This window comes from Bos indicus, chromosome 10 (assembly GCF_029378745.1).
Source record: "Bos indicus isolate NIAB-ARS_2022 breed Sahiwal x Tharparkar chromosome 10, NIAB-ARS_B.indTharparkar_mat_pri_1.0, whole genome shotgun sequence".
Lineage (NCBI taxonomy): Eukaryota > Metazoa > Chordata > Mammalia > Artiodactyla > Bovidae > Bos > Bos indicus.
In genome coordinates, this window is record NC_091769.1 from 57743684 (window position 1) to 57766028 (window position 22345).

Below are 22345 nucleotides of genomic sequence, written 5' to 3' on the forward strand. Positions count from 1 at the left end.
TTTTGATTCTATCTTACCTTTGGTTATTTTGCCTATTTAGAATTTTGTAATTTATCCTTAAATACCTGTAGCTAATTGTTGATAGAAATAGTAATTTTTTCTAGATGCGGATTTGAAGGCTGTGCTTATAAAGTGAGACCTAGTTCCTAAAATAATCTTTACAGGAATATTAAAGAACTGTAGTATCTAAAAATATTCATTCTGAAGCTCTACCATATCATATAGAATTCTAGGGAGGATTATTTAATTTTTGCTACTTGATGGTGACAAAATATATTCATTAATTTTCAGTGTTCTTGTTTTCTTCATGAAATTAAAATAATTTCATTGCCTGCTGGAAGCTGACTTCACAGTACATGCACGGTAACTTTAAGAGTTACAAAAAAATTAAAAATCTTAAATTAACCCTGTCATTTGTCATTTATAGAAGTAAATGAACTGGAATCATTCATTTATTAAAATCTTAGCTCTTGGCAGATTTTTTTTTTTTTTTGGTATTATTCCCTGAACCCATTTCTTGGCAGAGCTTCATTCTATGGTCACAACTAATTGGAATACTGAGGATGGATGCCTGGCTGACCCCTGTGGCTTTGACAGATTGTCTAGATGAGACATCCTTAAGTCTCATCTGATGAAATGGGCCGGTTTAATAGCACTTTTCATTACAACACAAAGGGGATCAATTTTGGAGTGGGGGAGGGGAGTTTCTTTCTGAAATCTATTTTAACTAGGGAGAAGAGAGAGAGAGTGGAAAGAATGTTTGGCTTATAAAGTAGACATGGATTTGGATTCAAGCTCTAACACTTTTAAGGTCTAAGCCTTGATACAAGCATACCTTAGAGATGCTGTGAGTTTGGTTCTGGACCACTGCAATAAAGTGAATATCGCAATAAAATGAGTCACAATAATGTTTTGGTTTCCCAGTGCATAATACAACTATTATGCATACACTATACTGTAGTCTATTAAGTGTTCAATAGCATTATGTCTAAAAAAACCAATGTACATACCTTAATTAAAAATTACTTTATTGCTTCCCTGGTGGTTCAGTGGTAAAGAGCCTGCCAAAGCAGGAGATGCATTTTCAATCCCTGGGTCAGGAACATCCCCTGGAGAAAGAAATGGCAACCCACTCTAGTATTCTCGCCTGGAGAATCCCATGGACAGAGGAACCTGGCAGGCTACAGTCCATGGGGTTGCAAAAGAGTCAGGCACAACTTAGTGACAAAAAAAAAAAAAAACAAAACCCAAAAGCTAATCATCATCTTTGCCTTCAGCAAGTTATAATCTTTTTTTTGATGGAGGGTCTTGCCTCCATGTTGGTCTTTGCTTACTGATCAGGCTAATGTGGCTATGGCAATTTCATTAAATAAGACAACAATGAAATTTGCTGCATTAATTGACTTGCCCTTTCATGAACTATTTCCCTGTATCATGCAGTACTGTTTGATAGCACTTTACCCACAAGAAATTCTTCCAAAATGGGAGTCAATCCTCTCAAACCCTGCTGCTTTGTTAACCAAGTTTAAATTCTTTGTTGTCATTTCAGCCATCTTCACCAGGAGTAGATTCCCTCTCCAAAAAATACTTTCTTTGCACCTCCACAAGAAGCAACTCCTCATTTAGGTTTTATTGTGAGATTGCCCTAATTCAGTCACATCTTCAGGCTCCACTCCTAATGCTTGCTATTTCTATCACATCTGCAGTTATTTCCTCCACTGAAATCTTAAACTCCTCAAAGTCATCCATGAGGGTCAGAATCAACTTCTTCCAAACTCCTGTTATGTTGGTATTTGACCTCTTCCCATGAATCATGATTAATGGCATCTAGAATGGTGACCAGAGAAGGCAATGGCAACCCACTTCAGTACTCTTGCTTGAAAAATCCCATGGACGGAGGAGCCTGGTAGGCTGCAGTCTATGGGGTCGTGAAGAGTCGGACACGACTGAGTGACTTCACTTTCACTTTTCACTTTCATGCATTGGAGAAGGAAATGGCAACCCACTGCAGTGTTCTTGCCTAGAGAATCCCAGGGACAGGGGAGCCTGGTGGGCTGCCATCTATGGGGTCGCACAGAGTCGGACACAACTGAAGCAACTTAGCAGCAGCAGCGGAATGGTGACTCCTTTCCAGAATGGTTCAATTACTTTGCCCACTTCCATTAGAGGAATCACTGTCTATAGCAGTGAAAAGTATTTCTTAAAGAATAAGAAAAAGTATTTCTTAAAGAAAAAGACTTGAAAGTCAGAATGACTCCTGATCTGTGAGCTGCAGAATGAATGCTCTGTTAACAGACATGAAAACCACATTAATCTTGTTTTATATCTCCATCAGAGCCCTTGAGTGGTCAGGTGCATTGTCAATGAGCAGTAATGTTTTGAAAGGAATCTTTTTTCCCTTGAGCAATTGGTCTCAACAGTGGGGTTAAAACATTCAGTAAACCATGTTGTCAACAGATGTGCTGTCATCCAAGCTTTTGTTGTTCCATTTATACAGCACAGGCAGAGTAGTTTTAGCATAATTTTTAAGGGCCCTTAGAATTTGGGGTATAGTATATGAGCATTGTCTTCAGTTTCAAACTACCAGCTCCATTGACCTCTAACAAGAGAGTCAGCCTGTCCTTTGAAGCTGTGAAGCCAGGCATTAACTTCTCTCCAGCTATGAGAGTCCTAGAGGGCATCTTCTTCCAAAATAAGGCTGTTTTGTTTACACTGAAAATCTGTTGTTTAGGGTAGCCACCATCAGTATTTTAACTAGATCATCTGGGATAACTTACTGCAGCGTCTACATCAGCAGTTGCTGCTTCACCTTGCACTTCTCTGTTACGGAAATGACTTCTTTCCTTCAACCTTCACATTCTTCTTCTGCAGCTTCCTTACCTCTCAGCCTTTATGTAATTGAAGAGAGTTAGAGCCTTGCTGTAGATTTGGCTTTGGCTTAAGGGAATGTTGTGGCTGGTTTGATCTTCCTTCCAGACCACTCCAACTTTTTCCATATCAATGATTTGTGTGTTCTTTGGAGTAGCACTTTTAATTTCCTTTAAGAACTTTTTCTTTGGATTCACAGCTTGACTATTTGGTGTAAGTGTTTTTGGTCTAGCTCAGCCTTCAATGCACTGTCCTCACTAAGCTTAATCATTTCTAGCTTTTAACTTAAAGTGAGAGACCTGCAACTCTTCCTTTCACATGAAGACTTAGAGACCATTATAAGGTTATTAATTTGCCTAATATCAATATTGTTGTGTCCTAAAGAATAGGAAGGCCCAAGGAGAGGAAGAGCCAGGGAAATAACCAGTAGTTGGAACAGTCAGAACACGCACAGCATTATCAATGAAGTTCACCATTTTATGTGGATGTGGTTCGCTGCACCACAAAACAAGTACAGTAGTAATAGCAAAGGTCACGGATCACCAAAGCAAATGTAACAGGAACAAAAAAGTTTTAAACTTTGTGAGAATTATCAAAATGTGACACAGAGATGAAGTGAGCAAATCTTGTTGGAAAAATGGTGCCAGTAGACTTGCCTGACACAGGGTTGCCACAGACCCTCCATCTGCAAAGTACAGTAAAGCAGAGTGGAGTGCCGTAAAGTGAGGTATGCTTGTATCTGTTAAAAAGCCTCAGAGGGGCACAGGACACTTCTGCTCTTCACTTCCAGCCCCATCCAAAATGCCCCTTTTCTTCACCCCCAGCCATTCTCTTCTTTCCCCCATTTTGGTGTGACCCTCTTTCCCTGCTCCAACCCCTTGGCTTACCATTCTTCCCATCCATTCCCCACTTTGCTGCTGTAGGAGATGGTTGGTGGAAATGGTGGTCACATCACCTTGGTGGGATTGGGAGTGGGGCTTTCTGTTCTGGAAGTGAGGTGTAGCTTCCACTCTACATAAATTATGAAGGGATGGAGGTTTGTTTGGGGGAGGAAAGGGTGTTTCATTACTTCTCTGCTGCGTTGCTGTCTGGCTGTTTTTCCTTCTTTCAAACCAAAATTTCCTATATAATTCAGCTCTCCAAAGTCACTTTCATCTTTCTCTACTTCTAGAAATTAGAGACCCTTTAGAAGATTCTTGGAGCCTCTTTCTGATACTTCTTTTAAGCTACCCTCTTAGAGTATAATGTGTACGGCCAGGAACATTCATGTAATAAAGGTTTATTAAGAAATTATTAGACGGGCCCTGTGTTAAGTGCTGAAGAGACAAAGGTGAATGAGACATACTCTTCCTCTCAAGGAACCAACAATCGGTAGAAGGAGATAGGCAAGCAAAGTCATCATTTAGTGGGATGAAAATTGCATGCGGTAATGGGGACATTGAGAGTAGAGTGCCAAATGATGGTGGGAAGTCAGGAAGTTCTTCTTAGAGAAGGCAGTACTTTAACACAGATGTGAAGGATAAATAGGAGTCTGTTGTTTGAAAGCAAGGGCTTATTTACAATACAGCAAACCCATAGTTTGGCATGACCAGACTGTGGCAGTGATGATTGAAAATGGAGGGAAAATGAAATGTTTAAGAATATGATTCCACTGAGAGGTAAGGTTCTAATCCTGAACCTAGGTGGGTATATGGGAGTTTATTATGTCAACAGATACAGTGTGTGTGTGTGCGTGCGTGTAGTTTCTGGAAAGTCCATCATGTGCTTTAACATCGTAGTTCCTAAATTTTCTACCTGAAAAACATGCCTTTAGGGTTATATGAATTACTTAGTAACCACTTGGCTATCAGTGTTAATGTCAGGGATCAGAGGAAAGGGTATTGATGATTCAGGATTTCTCTTCTGCTTCAGTTCATAGCCTAGAGAAGCACTTAGTTATTATAGGCTTGTTTGAATTGTCACATAAAGCATTCATTTTTGTGAATGTTTTCAATGGGGTATTAAAATTGAACCAAGTAGATTCCATGTTGCCAAACTGCTATGACTTAATAGGGGAACTATGAAAGATGTGCATGTGTGCTGTCTGTAAGCAAATAACGTGCATGGGAGTTTGGGGAAGGGAGAGAATCACATGGATCAGATTTTTGGGATTTAGGGACTGGTCATTTACTGTCAGTCTCATTCCCAAGGTGTGTGAGGCCTCAGAAAATATTATTCTGAATACTCAAACTTTTGGGTTCCTTGACTGACAAAATGCAAGTTCGCAAAACTTCCAGTGAGTCACCTGCATTAATCAAGGACCAATTGAGTGTTGTCATTGTGGTAGAATACAATGAGAATGATGACTGCTGCCTCCTTCAGCACACAGGGATGGGTGTAACCCCTGAGAAGCCATGCTGTTTGGTGCCCCTCTCTTCAGGGACCGGTGCAGGCATGTCCCCTGAACCCGCCTTTCCAGGGCTCTCCCATTAGACTCAGTCAGCTTTATCTCGTCGTAAATTATGTTGTATGACAGATGGTTTTTATTTTCCTTGCAAGCTACTAATCTTTGATGTGTATTTATATTTCAGTGTTTTCTGTTTTAAGCCTTTTCCTCTTTTCTTCATGTCCTACAGTTTTTGTGGCTTTAGTCACAGTACCTCATATCCCAAATCCTTGTTTTCCCTTCTTCTACAGTTTCTGCATCAGTGTTCACTCTTTGCCTACTACTCCACGAGTCTCTTCTCTGAGTCTCTGACTCCTACCCCATCTCAGCTGTGCTTTGTAGCTTCAAGAAAAATCCTGAGGTGGGTCTGTGAAGTTTGCCTTTGCTACTTCTCTTCGCCATTCTCCTGACTTTTCCCCCTTCCCTTGCCCTACCTCTGCCTTAAGTAGAATCAACACAAATGTGCCACTAACTGTGGTCAAGGAGGTAAGCCAGTCTAGATGGGGTTCAAAGATGGCTTAAGGAGCATGCAGTCTAGGGTAGGAGGTCTGAGGTATCGTAAGTGAGGCATTTGAAGGACTCACAAGGTAATGAGGGCTAGAGTAGTGTGAGTTAAAAATGGAATGGGGAGCATTGCAGGAAAGCTTCACCCTCTATTAGCTAATGGAGACAGCTGGTGACAGAGTTGTTACAAGACATTGGACCTTCCCTTGTCTTGTCTTGCTGGGAACTCTGTCAGGGCTGGTTCACTTTGGCTAGGATTATCTTTCACTAACTGCTTTGGTTTCACTAGGTACCTGGGCAGACTTAGTGGGTAGGTGTATCCACTCCTATTTCTGATTCCTCCCTGACTGTTGCTAACATATATCTCTTTTAGGTTCTCGTGTGATCTTGGGACCTTGCCTTCTTGTCTTCCTTTTCAGTCTTCACACTGGATGTAGCTGAACAAGCTTAGTCTTCTTCATCAGGGCTACCATGTGTATTTTCTCTGGGGGCTTAAGGGGACAGTGGAAAGTAGGGTTGGAGGTTTTAGAGGCAATAGGAAGGGGCATTGTCAGGTTGAGATTCCTCTCTATTTTAGTATCTAAGGTATATATATTTTCCCAACTGACCTAGTTCTGTATAGTTGTTTCTGCAGAGTCACTGATCCTCACTGATTAAGATGGAAAAGAATAAAAAAGAGACAGTGGTAATAATAGACTGATTTCTGACCTATTTCTCCTTGGATATTTTCCCCAGAGATAGAAATAAGATAACAGAGAAGGCGATGGTACCCCACTCCAGTACTCTTGCCTGGAAAATCCCATGGACGCAGGAGCCTGGTAGGCTGCAGTCCATGGGTTCTCGAAGAGTTGGACACGACTGAGCGACTTCACTTTCACTTTTCACTTTCATGCATTGGAGAAGGAAATGGCAACCCACTCCAGTGTTCTTGCCTGGAGAATCCTAGGACAGGGGAGCCTAGTAGGGTGCCGTCTATGGGGTCGCACAGAGCCAGACATGACTGAAGTGACTTAGCAGCAGCAGCAGAGATAAGATAAGGGGGAAGTTGGTTGTCAGAGTGATGTTTGGTATTTCAGTATCTTGCCTCTGGTGAGTGTAAGGGCCTTAGCCTCTGTCTTCTATCTGTAAGTGTTGTTAACATCTGGCTCTTGGAAATCAAACCTTTGGCAAAGTACCAGCTCACTACTGCTTCCAAAATACTTGTAGAAATCTGAGCTAGAGCTTGCTATGGACAAAACACAAAGGCACTTCTTTCTAGATTTAGTTGAAAACTCATGTTTAGAGCAGGTCAGCCATGATTCTACATACTCACTTGGACCCATTTTGCTTTTTGTGTTTTCATCAGTCAGGGTAGTAGGTTATTTCATGACTCTGAGTCTCATGTTTCAGACATCTTTTTTGGAACTAGTAAATCCCTTTCAGAAAAAGTTATAGAAATACTGGCTTTCTAAAGTAGGCTTCAGAGTGGAAGCAGTTAGTAAACAGAAATGTTTATTTTTTTAATTTATTTTTTAATTGGTGGAAAAATGCTTTACAATTTTGTGATGGTTTCTGCCGCACAACATTTATGGCAAATCAGCCATGATTATACATGTACCACCTCCCTCTTGAGCCTCCCAGAAATCTTTATTGAATGAGTAAGATTTTAGTAATGTGTATGGATATTACTCAGTTTAAGGGGCTGTATAACTGAGGGAAAAGTTATGAAATAAGTTGTAGTAACATATTTGGTATATAACATTAACAATCACTTCTTATGGAAAAAACACTTAGTAACAATCTCAGCCTATACTTATATTGGTTTATACTTTTCACAGAGTTTCTGTGTGTATAAACCTTGGAGATAAACTAGATGAGTCTTGCTGTCATCCCCCATCTTGCAGATACCTGAAATAAAAGCTAAAAGACCAATCTGGTAGTCCTGTGATTGGAACCCATAACCCGGCTTGGTACCCTTTTCTCTACAAACTGTTCAGACCAAAAATCTGCATGAATCTATGATAATAAGAGATAAATAAAGCAAGGGGTGAGGTTTTGTCCTATTTGTTTGTTTGTTTGTTTCTATGCTCACTTCTATTCAATTTAAGGATTGGCATTCTTTTAGCAAATACTCAGGGCCCAGCTTTGTACCAGATACACAAGCACTTGATACAGTGTTGAACAAGACAAATATGGAACTTATATTCTAACAAAGAAAAATAGTAAATACTTAAACAAGAAATAGCATAAATAAATTCAGGTAGTAATAAAAGCTCTGAAGAAAATAGAGAAAGACTGGCGTTGGTGATATTTTCATATGTGATATATTCCTGAAAATGGGCACCAAGGTTTAGTGTACATATGTTTTAAAGGGAGAGTCCTTTCTAAGGAATCCAAACAGTCATAAAACACCTCTTCATTGTGGTGTTTGGAGGACCCAATCAAAATTGATCTGAAGTTCAAAATTGGCTTAAGTCCAGAGGGTGTAGTTAAGGCTAAATATTTGCTGTTTTAGAAACTCCTCTTGATACCTCTTTCATGATATTGAGGCTAGGATGAATATTCCATTTTACCATTTTCACTCATAATAATGAAAACAAAATATAGACAGCAGTGCCTTCTCATTTTTTAAAAATTAGCAACAGAACTTTCTTCAAAGCAAATTCCAGATGTCCAGTATGTAAAACAGCTGTGGCTCCTCTGCTCATACCATAATGATCCCCCATGAATACTGAGAAATCACTAAGGGTTTGCAGAACACAGGATGAAAACTACAATAAAAAATTCAAATTTTAAATCTTATGATTGAAAAAAATAGCTGTGCTGCTGAAACTGGCACAGCCACTACACCAGAGCTTCCAAATCTTGTTCTTAGACCCATGAAAGTCTGCATTCAGTGAAAAAATAGGTTTATACGTACATTTTAATCTAAAATTAAATTTTGGGGTAGCATTCTTAATATAAGGCAAAGTCAAATTTTAATCAAGGCTATTTCTTCAGAGCATAGTTTCCCCCACTTCCATAGTGTTATTGAGATAGAATTGACATACTGCATTGTATGAGTTTAAGGTGTATGGCATAATGATTGGAATTGCATATATTGTGAAATTATTACCACAATACAGAGCATTGTGCCTTTTAATAATGTGGACTTATGGTACTACTGAGGCTAAAGTACTTTTCATCTGCTAATTTAAAAGTTAAATTTCATATTTGCTGAGTTTTATTTTGTTCATAAACTGTTTAATTATAAATACATCCATGATTTTTTAATATCATTATAAAGTAATTGAATTGCTGGTTTAAATATTTTTTTCTTCTTGTCTTCTAGTTTGCCAGGGTTTGGATACCTGATCCTGAAGAAGTTTGGAAGTCAGCAGAGCTGCTCAAAGATTATAAGCCAGGAGATAAAGTTCTCCTGCTTCAACTTGAGGATGGAAAGGTAGGAATTCTGCTTTTATTTGTTGTTAATGGCATAAAGTAAAGGAAATTCAAAAGGGTAAATTTGCTGTGAGATACTTAACTTCACTTGGAAGTTAAATTTTGAATTAATCTAATATTTTCACTTAACTGATAAAAATGGCAAACAAGTTTCTATCCCAAAGGGTTAGTGAAAATAGCAGATACTTTAAAAAACCCATTATTTTGGCTTATGAATTTATTATGACCTGATTTAGATTCACATCTAATCCTCCCATAGATATTCCTGTTTATCTGTATTTTGTTTAGGATATCACTTAAATAATTCATATTAGCTAAGAAAACAACATTTCAAGACCCAGCTTGAGATATGATATTTGCTGGAAATAGGTATTTGAAAAATATTTACTTAGAAGCTATTATCTATAAAACCCTTTGCTAGTGGCCAGAAAAACCTATAACCAGTTGTGTCTCTATACTTTCCCATCTTCATTCACTGCAGAATAGACTCTTGGTTCCACCCTTTTTATTCTCTCTACTGCATTTGACAGGGCATGTCACACTTTTAGTGTGACATTAATTTCTTCTAAACAATTTATAATCTAGCCAGGAGAATGCAGGATATAAAAAGTAGTTCAATACTGCAATACTAAAAATGTCAAAAGATAAGCTTATGATTAATTCCCAAGTGAGTAATACTGTCCTGACAGTTAATATGTATTAAACACTTACTATGTACCAGGTGTAGTTCTGAGTCCTGTATATCCTATAACTCACTTAATCCTCATAACAATCCTATGAGGTGGGCCTGTTATTATTACCACTTTATGGATGAAATACTGAGACTCAGAACGTTTGGGACTTGCTCAGAGTTATATAGGCATTAAGGGATGAAGTTGGGACTTTGAGCCAGTAGATTGCCTTTATGGTCTGTGCTCATAACCACTGTGCTGTACTGTAAAGACAGTGAGGACTTTAGGGTCCCAAAAGAGGGAAACATCACTGTGGGGTGCTTCAGGGAAGACTCCCAAGAGAAGGAAGAGTTTTGACTAGACAGAGTTTAGATTAACAAAGAGAAAGGGAATAGACTTTGTGAGACTTGGAATATATTTTGAAGATAGTGAATATCACAAGTTGACTGAACAGAGATTTAGAAAGGTGTGTGTTCTAGTTTAAGGCTAGTATGTTAAGGTACTTGCTATGTATCATGTTAAGAAGAGACAAAAAAAAAGAAGAGGCAAAAAATATGCTCTCTGACATTAATGTCAAATAAGAAAGTACATATACTTAGGAATAGTGTGACATAAGATATAATAAATATAAATAAGAAACAAAATAGAACAGAGTGGAGACTGGTCAGAGGAACTGATGAAGGCTAAGAGTCAGAGAGGCATCGTCTAAAGAATGAATAGACAAGGAGGAGTGCATTTCAGGGATCTGGAGGAGCCTCAGCAAGGGCAGGGAGGCATGCACAGTATTGTGCATTTGGAGAACTGTACAAGTTTCATGTTGTTGGGATTTGACGGGAGAGGACTGGCAGGAATATGGGGGTGGGGGGGTACCAGATCAAAGAGAGCCTCATGTTCATGCTGCAACTCTTAAACTTCAACTGGTATACCTGGGAAGTGATTGTAGTGTTTTTAAACGGAAGAGTGCCAAGTTTTCTGTTTTAGAAAGGACTCACTGGTGGTGGAGTGGAGAATGAATTTCAGGAGAGCAAAACAGAGGCAAGGCAATTATTCAGAAAGAAGGCAGGGAAGAATTAGACCAGATTAGAAGGGCCTTGACTACCAAATAAGGAATTAACTTATTCAATATTCATTGATCATCCACTCTGTGAGGCACGTTAGGTACTTTAGGCTATATTTTCTTATGATAATTCGCACAGCAAACCCGTGCGTTCGCATGTGGTATTGTAACTATTTTCCAAATAAGGAAGCCCAGACTCAGAGATATTAAGCAGTCTGCCTGAGATCACATAACCATTTTTTGTATGGCAGAAGCCAATGCAAAGACTAGTCAGCTTTGGAAAAGGACATTAGATCCTAATAAACAGACAAAGAGAGGTCGAGCGTCAGACTGTAAAACTTTCCTCCCCATTTTGCAGAATTCATTCCAACCTGATTTGAACATTTGACCTCTATATATCTCTTTAGTATTAACAAAAGTATTAGCAAAAGTCTTTTTACAAAACTAACTTGTCCATCTCTGCAATTATATTGCTGTTTTTTTCCTTTTCATGTGTTGTATGTTGTTTCCCCTTAATACATAATTGAGTGACAGTCTCCATGTTTGACTTTGCCATAAAGCCATATTCCTTAAAATGAGTAGTACTTCTTAGTTTGGAGGGCCAAGCACTTCATTAAAAGTCTAATAAAAACTATGGACTGTATTTTAAAGAAATACACATATGTGTATGTACTTACACATAGATGCATAGATGCAAAGTGTTAACATCTAATTTTAAGGGATTCTTGGGCCTCTCTGGGTTCAGGAGTTCCCAAGTACCTACCACATACCAAACATTGTCTCCTTTAATTTTTAGCACATGCCTGTGAGCTATTTCCATTATGCCCTTTTTACAAATGAAAGATTAAGGTTAAATAATATACACAAGACCACACAAGAAGTAAATAACAGTTTCAGGACTTGAACCTGCGTTGATCTGGCTCTAGAGCCAAGCTCTTAGCACTCTCTTATATTGTCTGTCACTTATACCAGGTGAAGAGGATAAAAAAAGAATTATTTTCCCATAGAAAATGATCTGGCCTAGTAACTAGGTAGAAAAAATAATCTAGGCTTTGACTTTTCAAACTGTATTAGCAAAAAATGTTGCTATGAGTTAATACATCTAGTGAAAACAGACTCTCATTTTTTGCTGTTTCCACCAATTTCTGTGGTTTTGGGAGGTACCAGGAAAATGTATTTAATAACTGAGAAACAAATCAGGAATAGGAAATGATCAAAATGTGTTAATACATGCCTGTATCAGGTTTTTGCCATGATTTATTCAGATGCTGTATCTTGTGCATTTTCAGGATTTGGAATATCGTCTAGATCCAAAGACCAAGGAACTGCCTCATTTAAGAAACCCTGACATACTTGTGGGTGAAAATGATCTCACAGCCCTCAGTTATCTTCACGAGCCTGCTGTACTCCATAATCTCAGAGTCCGCTTTATTGATTCCAAACTTATTTATACATATTGTGGTGAGTGTGCATTGCTGTCTGAGTGAACTGTGAATTCTTTTTGCTAATGGACATAACCGTGGAAATAATGTGCATGAGAAAGAAGGCTGTGGGTGGATCTTTTCTTAGAAACATATTCACTTCAGAGTTATCAAAAGATTTCAGTTCAGTTCAGTTGCTCAGTTGTGTCCGACTCTTTGTACACCAGGCCTCCCTGTCCATCACCAACTCCCGGAGTTCATCCAACCCCATGTCCATTGAGTTGGTGATGCCATCCAACCATCTCATCCTCTGTCATCCCCTTCTCCTCCCACCCTCAATCTTTCCCAGCATCAGGGTCTTTTCAAATGAGTCAGCTCTTCGCATCAGGTGGCCAAAGTATTGGAGTTTCAGCTTGAGCATCAGTTCTTCCAGTGAATATTCAGGACTGATTTCCTTTAAGATGGACTGGTTGGATCTCCTTGCAGTCCAAGGGACTCTCTCAAGAGTCTTCTCCAACACCACAGTTCAAAAGCATCAATTCTTCGGTGCTCAGCTTTCTTTATAGTCCAACTCTCATATCCATACATGACCACTGGAAAAACCATAGCCTTAACTAGACGGACTTTTGTTGGCAAAGTAATGTCTCTGCTTTTTAATATGCTGTCTAGGTTGGTCTTAACTTTCCTTCCAAGGAGTAAGCGTCTTTTAATTTCATGGCTTCAGTCACCATCTGCAGTGATTTTGGAGCCCAGAAAAATAAAGTCAGCCCCTGTTTCCACTGTTTCCCCATCTATTTGCCATGAAGTGATGGGACCGGATGCCATGATCTTCGTTTTCTGAATATTGAGCTTTAAGCCAACTTTTTCACTCTCCTCTTTCACTTTCATCAAGAGGCTCTTTAGTTCTTCTTCACTTTCTGCCATCAGGGTGGTGTCATCTGCATATCTGAGGTTATTGATATTTCTCTCGGCAATCTTGATTCCAGCCTGTGCTTCCTCCAGCCAAGCGTTTCTCATGATGTACTCTACATATAAGTTAAATAAGCAGGGTGACAATATACAGCTTGACGTACTCCTTTTCCTTTTTGGAACCAGTCTGTTGTTCCATGTCCAGTTCTAACTTTTGCTTCCTGACCCGTATACAGATTCTCAAAAGATTTACCAGTGTTCATTAGCTAGTTGCATTTTATGCTGAATAAACTCTTTTATGAACTTAAATAATATTACTCAGAATACAAAGAACTGGGTCCATCTTTTGCTTTTTCTCTGCATAGAAGTCGTATGCCATATTCAGTACTGATTTGCAAGTTATTTTCATCTCTTACAAAAACCAATACTTGAAGAGTAGGCATCCAAAGACTTATCTTTGGGGCGGGTTCAAAATGTTTTCTTTTTCTCAATATGCTTAGCAGTGCAGGACTGACTTGAGTTGTAGTAACACTTCTTGCTTGATCTGCTTGCCTGGGCCCCTGTTCATTCCAGTAGTAGCTGCCAGTGACCCAGTCCAAGATTTTTTTTCTTCCCCTCTCCTAGCAGTTAAGCATACATGTATATGTTCCCCTTTTCCTTCTTTTTCTTCTTTCTCTGCTTCCTTCTTATTCTTCATTTTCTCTAGCTCTTTTTTCTGTACTGATTTTTTAATCCTTCTTTCACCAAGTATTATCTGCTGAGTCTCAGGTCTGGGATTTCTATCCATTTCCTTCCAAGTCTCTGCTGCATGTACCCAACTTAGTGCTCAACATTTCTTCATTGGGCTCCAGTTTGGGGCAGGGACAGCTATCTTTTCTTCTTAAAAGAATTTATATTCTTGATATTTGCTCTTTTTCTTTCCTACCTATTAAGTCTTTTGGTCAATATTCATTTTTTCTTCAGTTTATCTTTCTTGCACATATGCTACTGCTACCTTCTCATTGAAGCCTTTCCTGTCCACCCTATATTTTCTTCTCCTAGACATCAATATTCCTTCTCTGTTTAATCCCCCATTTACCTTACTATCTATCCTGTAATATATATATATACATATATTTTTCTTATTTATTGCCTGAATTTCCCTCTAGATTACAAAGTCCAGGAGGACAAAGATTTTTCCTTTTTAAAAAAAAAAATTTTTATTGAAATATAGTTGATGTGGTGGCTCAGACGGTAAAGAATCCACCTGCAGTGCGGGAGACCTGGGTTCGATCCCTGGGTAGGGAAGATCCCCTGGAGAAGAGAACGGCTACACACTCCAGTATTCTTGCCTGGAAAATTCCATGGACAGAGGAGCCTGGTGGGCCCCAGTCCCTGGGGTCACAAAGAGTTGGACATGACTAAGTGACTTTGACTTTCACTTTACAATGTTATATAACTTACAGGTGTACAGTATAGTGGTTACAGTTTTTAAAGGTTATACTCTATTTAAATTAGTCTTTTTTTTTTTACTGCTATAAATATAACACTTAGAAAAGACTCAAAACTTAATTGTAGTCAAATATTTGTTGAATGAATGACTAAAGTTAACATATATCTGATATAAAATTTAAGGAAATACCAAAAAAAAGTATAAAAAATGAAAAATAATTACATGTAATTCACCATTGAAAAATAACCAATATTAAGTTGTCTTATATCCTGTGTGTAAATGTAAAAGAGTATAAATAAATATAAAATTGGAATCAGTCTATATATAGTGTGTCGTCTTTTCCCAGGGCACTTAATATTTGTCACAAACATGATCTGGATCGCATGGATATAATAATACATATTAAACCACTCTCCCTTTTTAAAAAATATTTATTGAAATAAAATTGATTCACAATGTCATATTTAGTTTCTGCCATATAGCAATGTGACTCAGTTATACATATGTATATTCTTTTTCATGTTCTTTTCCATTGTGGTTTATCACAGGATGTAGAATATAGTTTCTTGTGCTAAACATAAACCACTGTCCCTCTGTTTTGTATTTTGTTTCTACTTTTCACTGTTACGAATAACATTATAATAAACATCTTTTTTTTTTTTTTTTAATCCCTTTACATGAATATGTGTTTATTTCATTTGGATACATTTCTAGAAGTAGAATTTTTGGTTTAAATATTATAAAAATATTTAAAATTCTTCCAATATTGCCACAATTTTTACTACTTTAAATAACCTAGTCTTGTTTGTAAATGGTTTTTTAGTTAGGACTTAATGGTTCACAGGCAAGTGCTATGGTATATTTTGACTCTTAGCAATTTGTTAGTTTGATATTAATTGAATTTTAACTGTGATTCTCACTTTACCACGTTTGATACGCCCATTAGGATATTATTGACTTCTTTTGGTTTTTTGCCTTTCTTCCCAGGTATAGTCCTAGTAGCTATAAATCCTTATGAACAGCTGCCTATTTATGGAGAAGATATTATTAATGCATATAGTGGTCAGAACATGGGTGATATGGATCCACATATCTTTGCAGTAGCTGAAGAAGCTTACAAGCAAATGGCCAGGTTGGTGGAAGCTCTATTGCTATTTCATTACTTTTATTGGATGTGATCATTTCTTCTTTACTGAGTCACAGATATTTTAAAATACAGTGAATAACAACTTGTAAATTATTAAATAAACAGCCTCGATTGTTTCAGGTGGCCTGAATTATTATCAAAATCACCTAACATTTGTAAAAGGACATATAGTTTTTAAAAATTACCTTTGGTATCTCACTATAATCCTGTGACTATTTAAGGACAGATGTCACATTTTATAGATGAATGGATCAAGGTTTGGAGGTATTAAGCGACTTGCCCAATGTTATTCATCTAGTGAGTGGCAGACCAGAACTAAAAGGCCTAAATGCTGATAGAAATCTGTCTGTATCTGGGGTAATTAAAACAGGAAACTGTGAGTTTTAAGTTAGCGAATTTTAGGGTATCAGTGATCCTGAACAGCATCAGGAAAATGTCTTTGATGATAACTGTGGAACCCTAATAATATTTTTAGAGTGGAGAATGAAAGAAAAATCTACTTTCAAGACTAGATTATGCTCTTGGTAATATAATTTAATGCAAAATTATGCATGCATTGAAGGACAGTCTATTTTTAACCTGTTTCTCCAGTCTACAGGTAAGGATGTGGCATGTTATAAATATGATATTGGAAACCCTCAAGCAGTTTATGGAGAGAAAACTAATACTGCAGAGTTTTTTATTTTCTCCTTTCCAACAAGAGAGAATGTTTGTACATAATTGGACCAGTGTGTGACAGAATTTTAGAATTATTTCAATGACAGAATCCATAGAAGTCATTATACCCTTTTGTTAGTAAAATGGTATTGATACTTCTAATAACAGGTAAAGGCTATTAAGTACTCTTTCTGTGCAAGGCACTGTTTAATTGCCTCCCATTTACTAAGTAGTTTTATCCTTATAGGACTCATCCAAGGTTGGTATTGTCATTTTATAGATGAGAAAGCTAATGATAGAAATGAACTTTTACGAATCAGAAACAAAGTCATGAACATAGAGAATAGATTTGTTTCCAGGGGTGAGGCAGAGTAGAAGAGGGATGGACTGGGAGTTTAAGATTAGCAGATGCAAACATTATATACAGAATGAATAAATGATAAGGTCCTATGTATAGCATAAGAAACTATATCAGTATTCTGTGACAAACCATAATGAAAAAGAACATTAAAAAATAAATGTATTAGTAAAATGATTTCAAAATCAATTGGTCTGACACTATGAAATATTGACATATTAAATATAAAATGACAAAGCACGGTTTTGTTCTACATGTCATATTATTTCAGATTCTGCTATAGAATAGTAACCAAAAGTTTACTTTTAAGTTTAAAAGTGAGAAAATTCCATTTATTGATGCAATTTTTTCCCCCTGAAATATTGGATTGGCCAGAGTTCATTTGGGTTTTTCCACTACATCTTATGGAAAAACAAACTTGAATGAACTTTTTGGCCAGCCCAGTAGAAAAGCCTGACAGTATTTTATTTACTTGGTATTGAGCTCTGCAAAACAATGCTAGCACCTTACAAGTTGAACCTGAGAGCTACTGGGCAGAGAGGGGATTGCATGGTATTCCCTACTTAAAAATAAATCCCTGGGAAATTTTTTACAGTTCATAGAGAATTATATGACTTTTTTGAAAATACTATTTTTAAATATGAAAGCTTGGCTCTCACCATCCATGTTACTGGTAATCCACAGTTTTTGGATTATATGAATATTTCTGGCTTTTTACCCTTTAATTTGCTTTGGTTTCTTAATATTACCTCCTTAGTATTTCCTCTGTGACGCCAGCATGACTTCTTAATGGCAAGTTTGTTTTCCCTTTGTTCAGTTTTGTTTTTAGATAGTTTTAAAATATGCATCAGTCAATGATGATATTATGTTTGCCACTTATATGAATTAATCTACACCCATAAAATGTGCCACAAGCCCATGCATTGGGAGTGTGGAGTCTTAACCACTGGACCACCAGGGAAGTCCCTAAGGTGATTATTTTAAACTGAAATTAGTAAGTACCTTATGGGAAAATACTTTGAGACTATGCAAATATCCTGTTTCTCATAATATGCTTTCACTCACTAATTTTAACATCCATCAGCAGTTCTTACCTGCAGCAGTTATTACTGTGGTGTTTGCCAGGTGGTTGTTTGTTGTTTCCATCATTCCTTCTACAGCTATGGATAGAAGTCTAATCTAAGGAAAAGCTATTTCTTTCCTCCCCAACTTACTTATTATTTATTTTGTATTTGTATCAGTATGAACTCACGGACATGCATTTCATACTATGGATTATTCTGCATTCGAGTGTGTGTACTTAGCTGCTCAGTCATGTCCAACTCTTTGCAACCCCATGGACTGCAGCCTGCCAGGCTCCTCTGTCCATGGGGATTCTCCAGGCAAGAATACTGGAGTGGGCTGCCATTTCTTTCTCCAGGGGATCTTCCCAACCCAGGGATCGAATCCAGGTCTCCTGCATTGTAGACAGATTCTTTACCTACTCTACATTACTATCATTATTTATTTTGTTCAAACTGTCTCAGATTTGGCCATTGAGAGCTCTTTCCAGTGTCCTTTCACATTCTCCATCATCTTTTGAGCATTTCCTAACTTTCTAGCACCATCTGACTCATTTTCTAATTTTCTTGCCCCAACCCCCAATGAATGCAGCCATTTCTTCAAGGACCCCTGGTTCCTTGTACTGAAGAAATGGCACTTAGGAACTAAGATCTGGGTGCTAGATGCATTCATTACGTGGGAATCCTTGCCTATAAACCTTCTCAGTGCACACAGCTAAGAAATACGTTGCCCCCCACACCTTCACCAACAGAAGGTGTTGTCATCATTTAAAATTTCCACCAAACTGACAGGTGAGAAATGGTGTCCTAGTGTTGTTTTAATTTACCTTTCTCTAAGTAGCACAGACTTTTCACATCTTTACACTTACACATCTTTCACATCTTTCACATCTATACACATCTATATAATGTATATATATTTAAAACCATAAAACCATTAAAATTACTGATTCCTCCAATTTCAGTTCAACACCACAGTTTTTATTTAATTTATATTTTGTCTTTATTTTTTAAATTTTTATTGATGTTTATTCTCGCTTTGACTAGTGTTGGGGTACCATATGGTGATCTTCTGTTTTGTTTTTAATTGTATTTATTTTTTATTTATTTTTTGGTTAAATTGGGTCTTCGTTGCTGTATGTGGGTTTGTCTGATTGCAGTGAGTGGGCTTCTCGTTGTGGTGGCTTCTCTTATTGTGAAGCATGGGCTCTAGGTACACAGGCTTCAGTCGTTGAGGCTCGTGGGCTCTAGTTGTGGCGCATTGACTCAGTTGTCCTATGGCATGTGGAATCTTCCTGGATCAGGGATTGAACTCACGTCACCTGCATTAGCAGGTGATTCTTAACCACTGGACCACCAGGGAAGTCCCAAAACCATAGTTTTCATTCTTGATTTCTTTTTTCTTCTTTTAACTTCTTTCTTTGATCTTGAGAAACCTGACTCTCCTTATCCATAGTATATTTACTTGTTTGCTCAATCCTAGAATATTCTTACTTTCAGAAATGCTAACCCATAGCCCTGTGAAAACCAAATTTACCACTCAAGTGCAATATTGTGTCCAGGTCATTTTGTCTTTAGTCTTACATAATATGAAGTACCAATTTCCAAAGTTACCTAGGTTGGTTCATTTTTTCCCCACTTAACTTATTAATTTGTTGAACCACTGTCCCATATATGATCACTTAGATATTTTGCAATTGCAAACAGTGCTACAATAAATAAGTTTGTATATTTATTATTTATTATATACATTTTTATATTTGTATTTCTTTATTTGTTTCTCTTCCAAGTTGCTTTTAAGTCTTGGAAACAAAATATACAGTCTGACTCAGATACACCATGGAGCAAGGCCTAGATAAATGAGATAATTTTGCCCACATCTTGGGGATAAGGGTGATATATATGTCTTTATGAAAACTATTTTTTAAAAAAATGTAAACTCTGTACAACATTCTCCAGGAGCTAAAGCCCAAGAGAACCCACTGGCAGTCTATCATCGGTAGGACCTTAGAGGCATCTCAGGGATGGAAGGAGAGGTAGGCAGTTTTTCCATAGCTGGAGGAGGCTACAGCTGTCCTCATCTCTGCCGGGAATACCAGGCAGTGGCAAGCAGCACTGAAAGAACAGAGTGGGGCAGTGGCATTGGGCAGCTCTCAATATCTTGATCATAAATATTTGGAACATTCCAGTTGGTGATATTTATTGCCAGTGGGGCCAGAGCTGGAGGGAGATTTCTCATCCACAAGGGGCAGAGAGTGCACCTCTCTGCTTGAAGAGGGACGGGAGAGGTGATGGGATCAAAGAGATAGAGCAAGGGACTTTCACATTCTTGGCTACCTCAACTGGACAACTGCCAGAGGGCCATGAGCAGCTTAAACCACCCAACTGCTTCTGGGAGGAGGGTGCAGAATCTAATCACTGACAGGCTTTGGTAGTTTAGGTTCATACCTGTTTCAGAGCTTTTCTCTAACAACTTGCTATCTCAGGAATTCCTCAGCTCGGGTAGAAGTTCTGGTCGAATGTGTCTTCATGTCCAACATTGGTGCTTTTGCTCCAAGCCAGGACCCAGTTGCTCTTGGAACCTATGGCTCCCATGTCTAGCACAGTGCTGTTTGAACTGAACACCATGGTCTTGGTGACTTGTGACACAATGGTTTGAAAATCAAAATCGCTGTGTAAGCAGATGGAGGCATTGCTGGGTTTGGTGCCTATCAGCTAGTACATAGCAGAAGTGGGGTTTGACTTCACATTGTACAGGTTCTTACCCCTAAAGCCTCATTGCTTGCATTGGGTTACACGGTGTTCAGTGCTAATGCAGTAACCTTGACCAGCCTTTAAGAAGACAAGTTAGAGGTGGAGCACATTTTTGTAGTTTTAAAAGTGGCATTGGTAGGTCAAAAGGTAGGTATAAATATATTGCCAGATTCCCTCTAAAAGAGTTGTTTTGGTTTGCATTTTTGCCTAAATTGTTCAAGAGTGTCTATTTCCCCATAGCTTTATCAACAAAATATGTAATCTGTGTGTGTGTGTGTGTGTGCTTAGTTGCATCTGACTCTTTGCGACCCCATGGACCATAGCCCACCAGGTTCCTCTATCCTGGAACTGTCCAGTCAAGAATACTGGAGTGGGTTGCCATTTACTACTCCAGGGGATCTTTCCCACTCAGGGATCAAACCTGCATCTCTTGCGTCTGCTGCATTGGCAGGGGATTCTTTACCACTGTGTCATGTTCTTGCCAGTTTAATGGTATCTTAATGTTGTTTTCATCTGCATTTCTTTAAATATGAGTAAGTTTGAATGTCTTTTCATATGTTTAAGAGCAGTTTCATTTTTTGTTTGTTTCTTTGTTTATGGGCTGAATTGTTGATTCAACTTTTTACATTTTTCTGTTGTTTTTTGGTTTTTTGATCCTCAATTTTAAGAGTTAAATATATATATATATGATATATTAGCCCTTTATCTGTGTTATATTGCAAATACTTCCCCTCAATTTTATTTTGCTTGTAATGTCCTTTTCCAAGCAAATTTATTAATCTTTTTTATTTCTTTGAATTTTACGTCACTGTTAGAAAACCTTTCTCTACACCAAAGCAAAAAAGATTTAATCCTCTTCTAGTGTTTGTATTGTTTTTATAGCTTACCTTTAGATCGCTGATCCCATTGGAGTTTATACTTTTGTATGAGACATATGGATCTAAATTTGTATTTTTTCCAAATGGCTGCACAGTTATCTCAGTGTCACTTATAGAAGCCCATCTTTGCCAGTTATTTAAGATGCCACCTAAAATTTATCATGCCCTTTTTTCTTATTGTTGGTTTTCTTATGTTTTTTTTATGTTCTTGGTTCATAATTTTCTTATGTTCTTGGTTTAATTTCTTGGCTATATTCTTTCCTCTTCCTTTATTCATGTCCCAGTACCACACTTTGATTGTAGTGATTTTATAGTATGTTTTATGTTTGTGTGTCTGATACCATTAACCACCCTTCCCCCCACACAGTGTCTTTTTCATTATTTTCCTGGTTATCCTTAGGCATTTGTTTTTATATGTAGATTTTGGTATTAACTTATCCAACTCTGTAAAAAATAAAGCTAACTTTTGAGCAATAACATGAAGGAAAGGAGGAAGCAAGCCATTCAGATATCTGGAGAAAGAATATTCCAAGCAGAGAGATTAGCAATTGCAAGGACCATACAAAGCCTTGAGGACTTTTGTAGCATATTTGACTTTTTCTCTGAGTGTGGGTTTTGAGCAGGGAAATGACATGATCTGGCAGCTGTGTTAAAAATTCATGATAGATTCCTACCAAAAATGTATATCCTGAATCTAATCATGAGAAAAACTGTAAATGAGGTGTATACTGAAAAATAGCTCTATATACTCTTTAAAATTATCAAGATCAAGATAGTCAAAGA

General features: G+C 37.7%; 1 protein-coding gene across 5 annotated transcripts in view; it reads left to right on the plus strand.

Moving 5' to 3' along the window:
• Positions 1–22345, plus strand: part of MYO5A (myosin VA) — a 205274-nt gene that overhangs the window by 64436 nt on the left and 118493 nt on the right. For all 5 annotated transcript variants that reach the window (XM_070797537.1, XM_070797534.1, XM_070797535.1 and 2 more), the window contains 3 exons: positions 9108–9218; positions 12235–12406; positions 15695–15839. In XM_070797537.1, coding sequence (XP_070653638.1) covers positions 9108–9218; positions 12235–12406; positions 15695–15839 — 428 coding nt within the window. The remainder of the gene's footprint in view (positions 1–9107; positions 9219–12234; positions 12407–15694; positions 15840–22345) is intronic.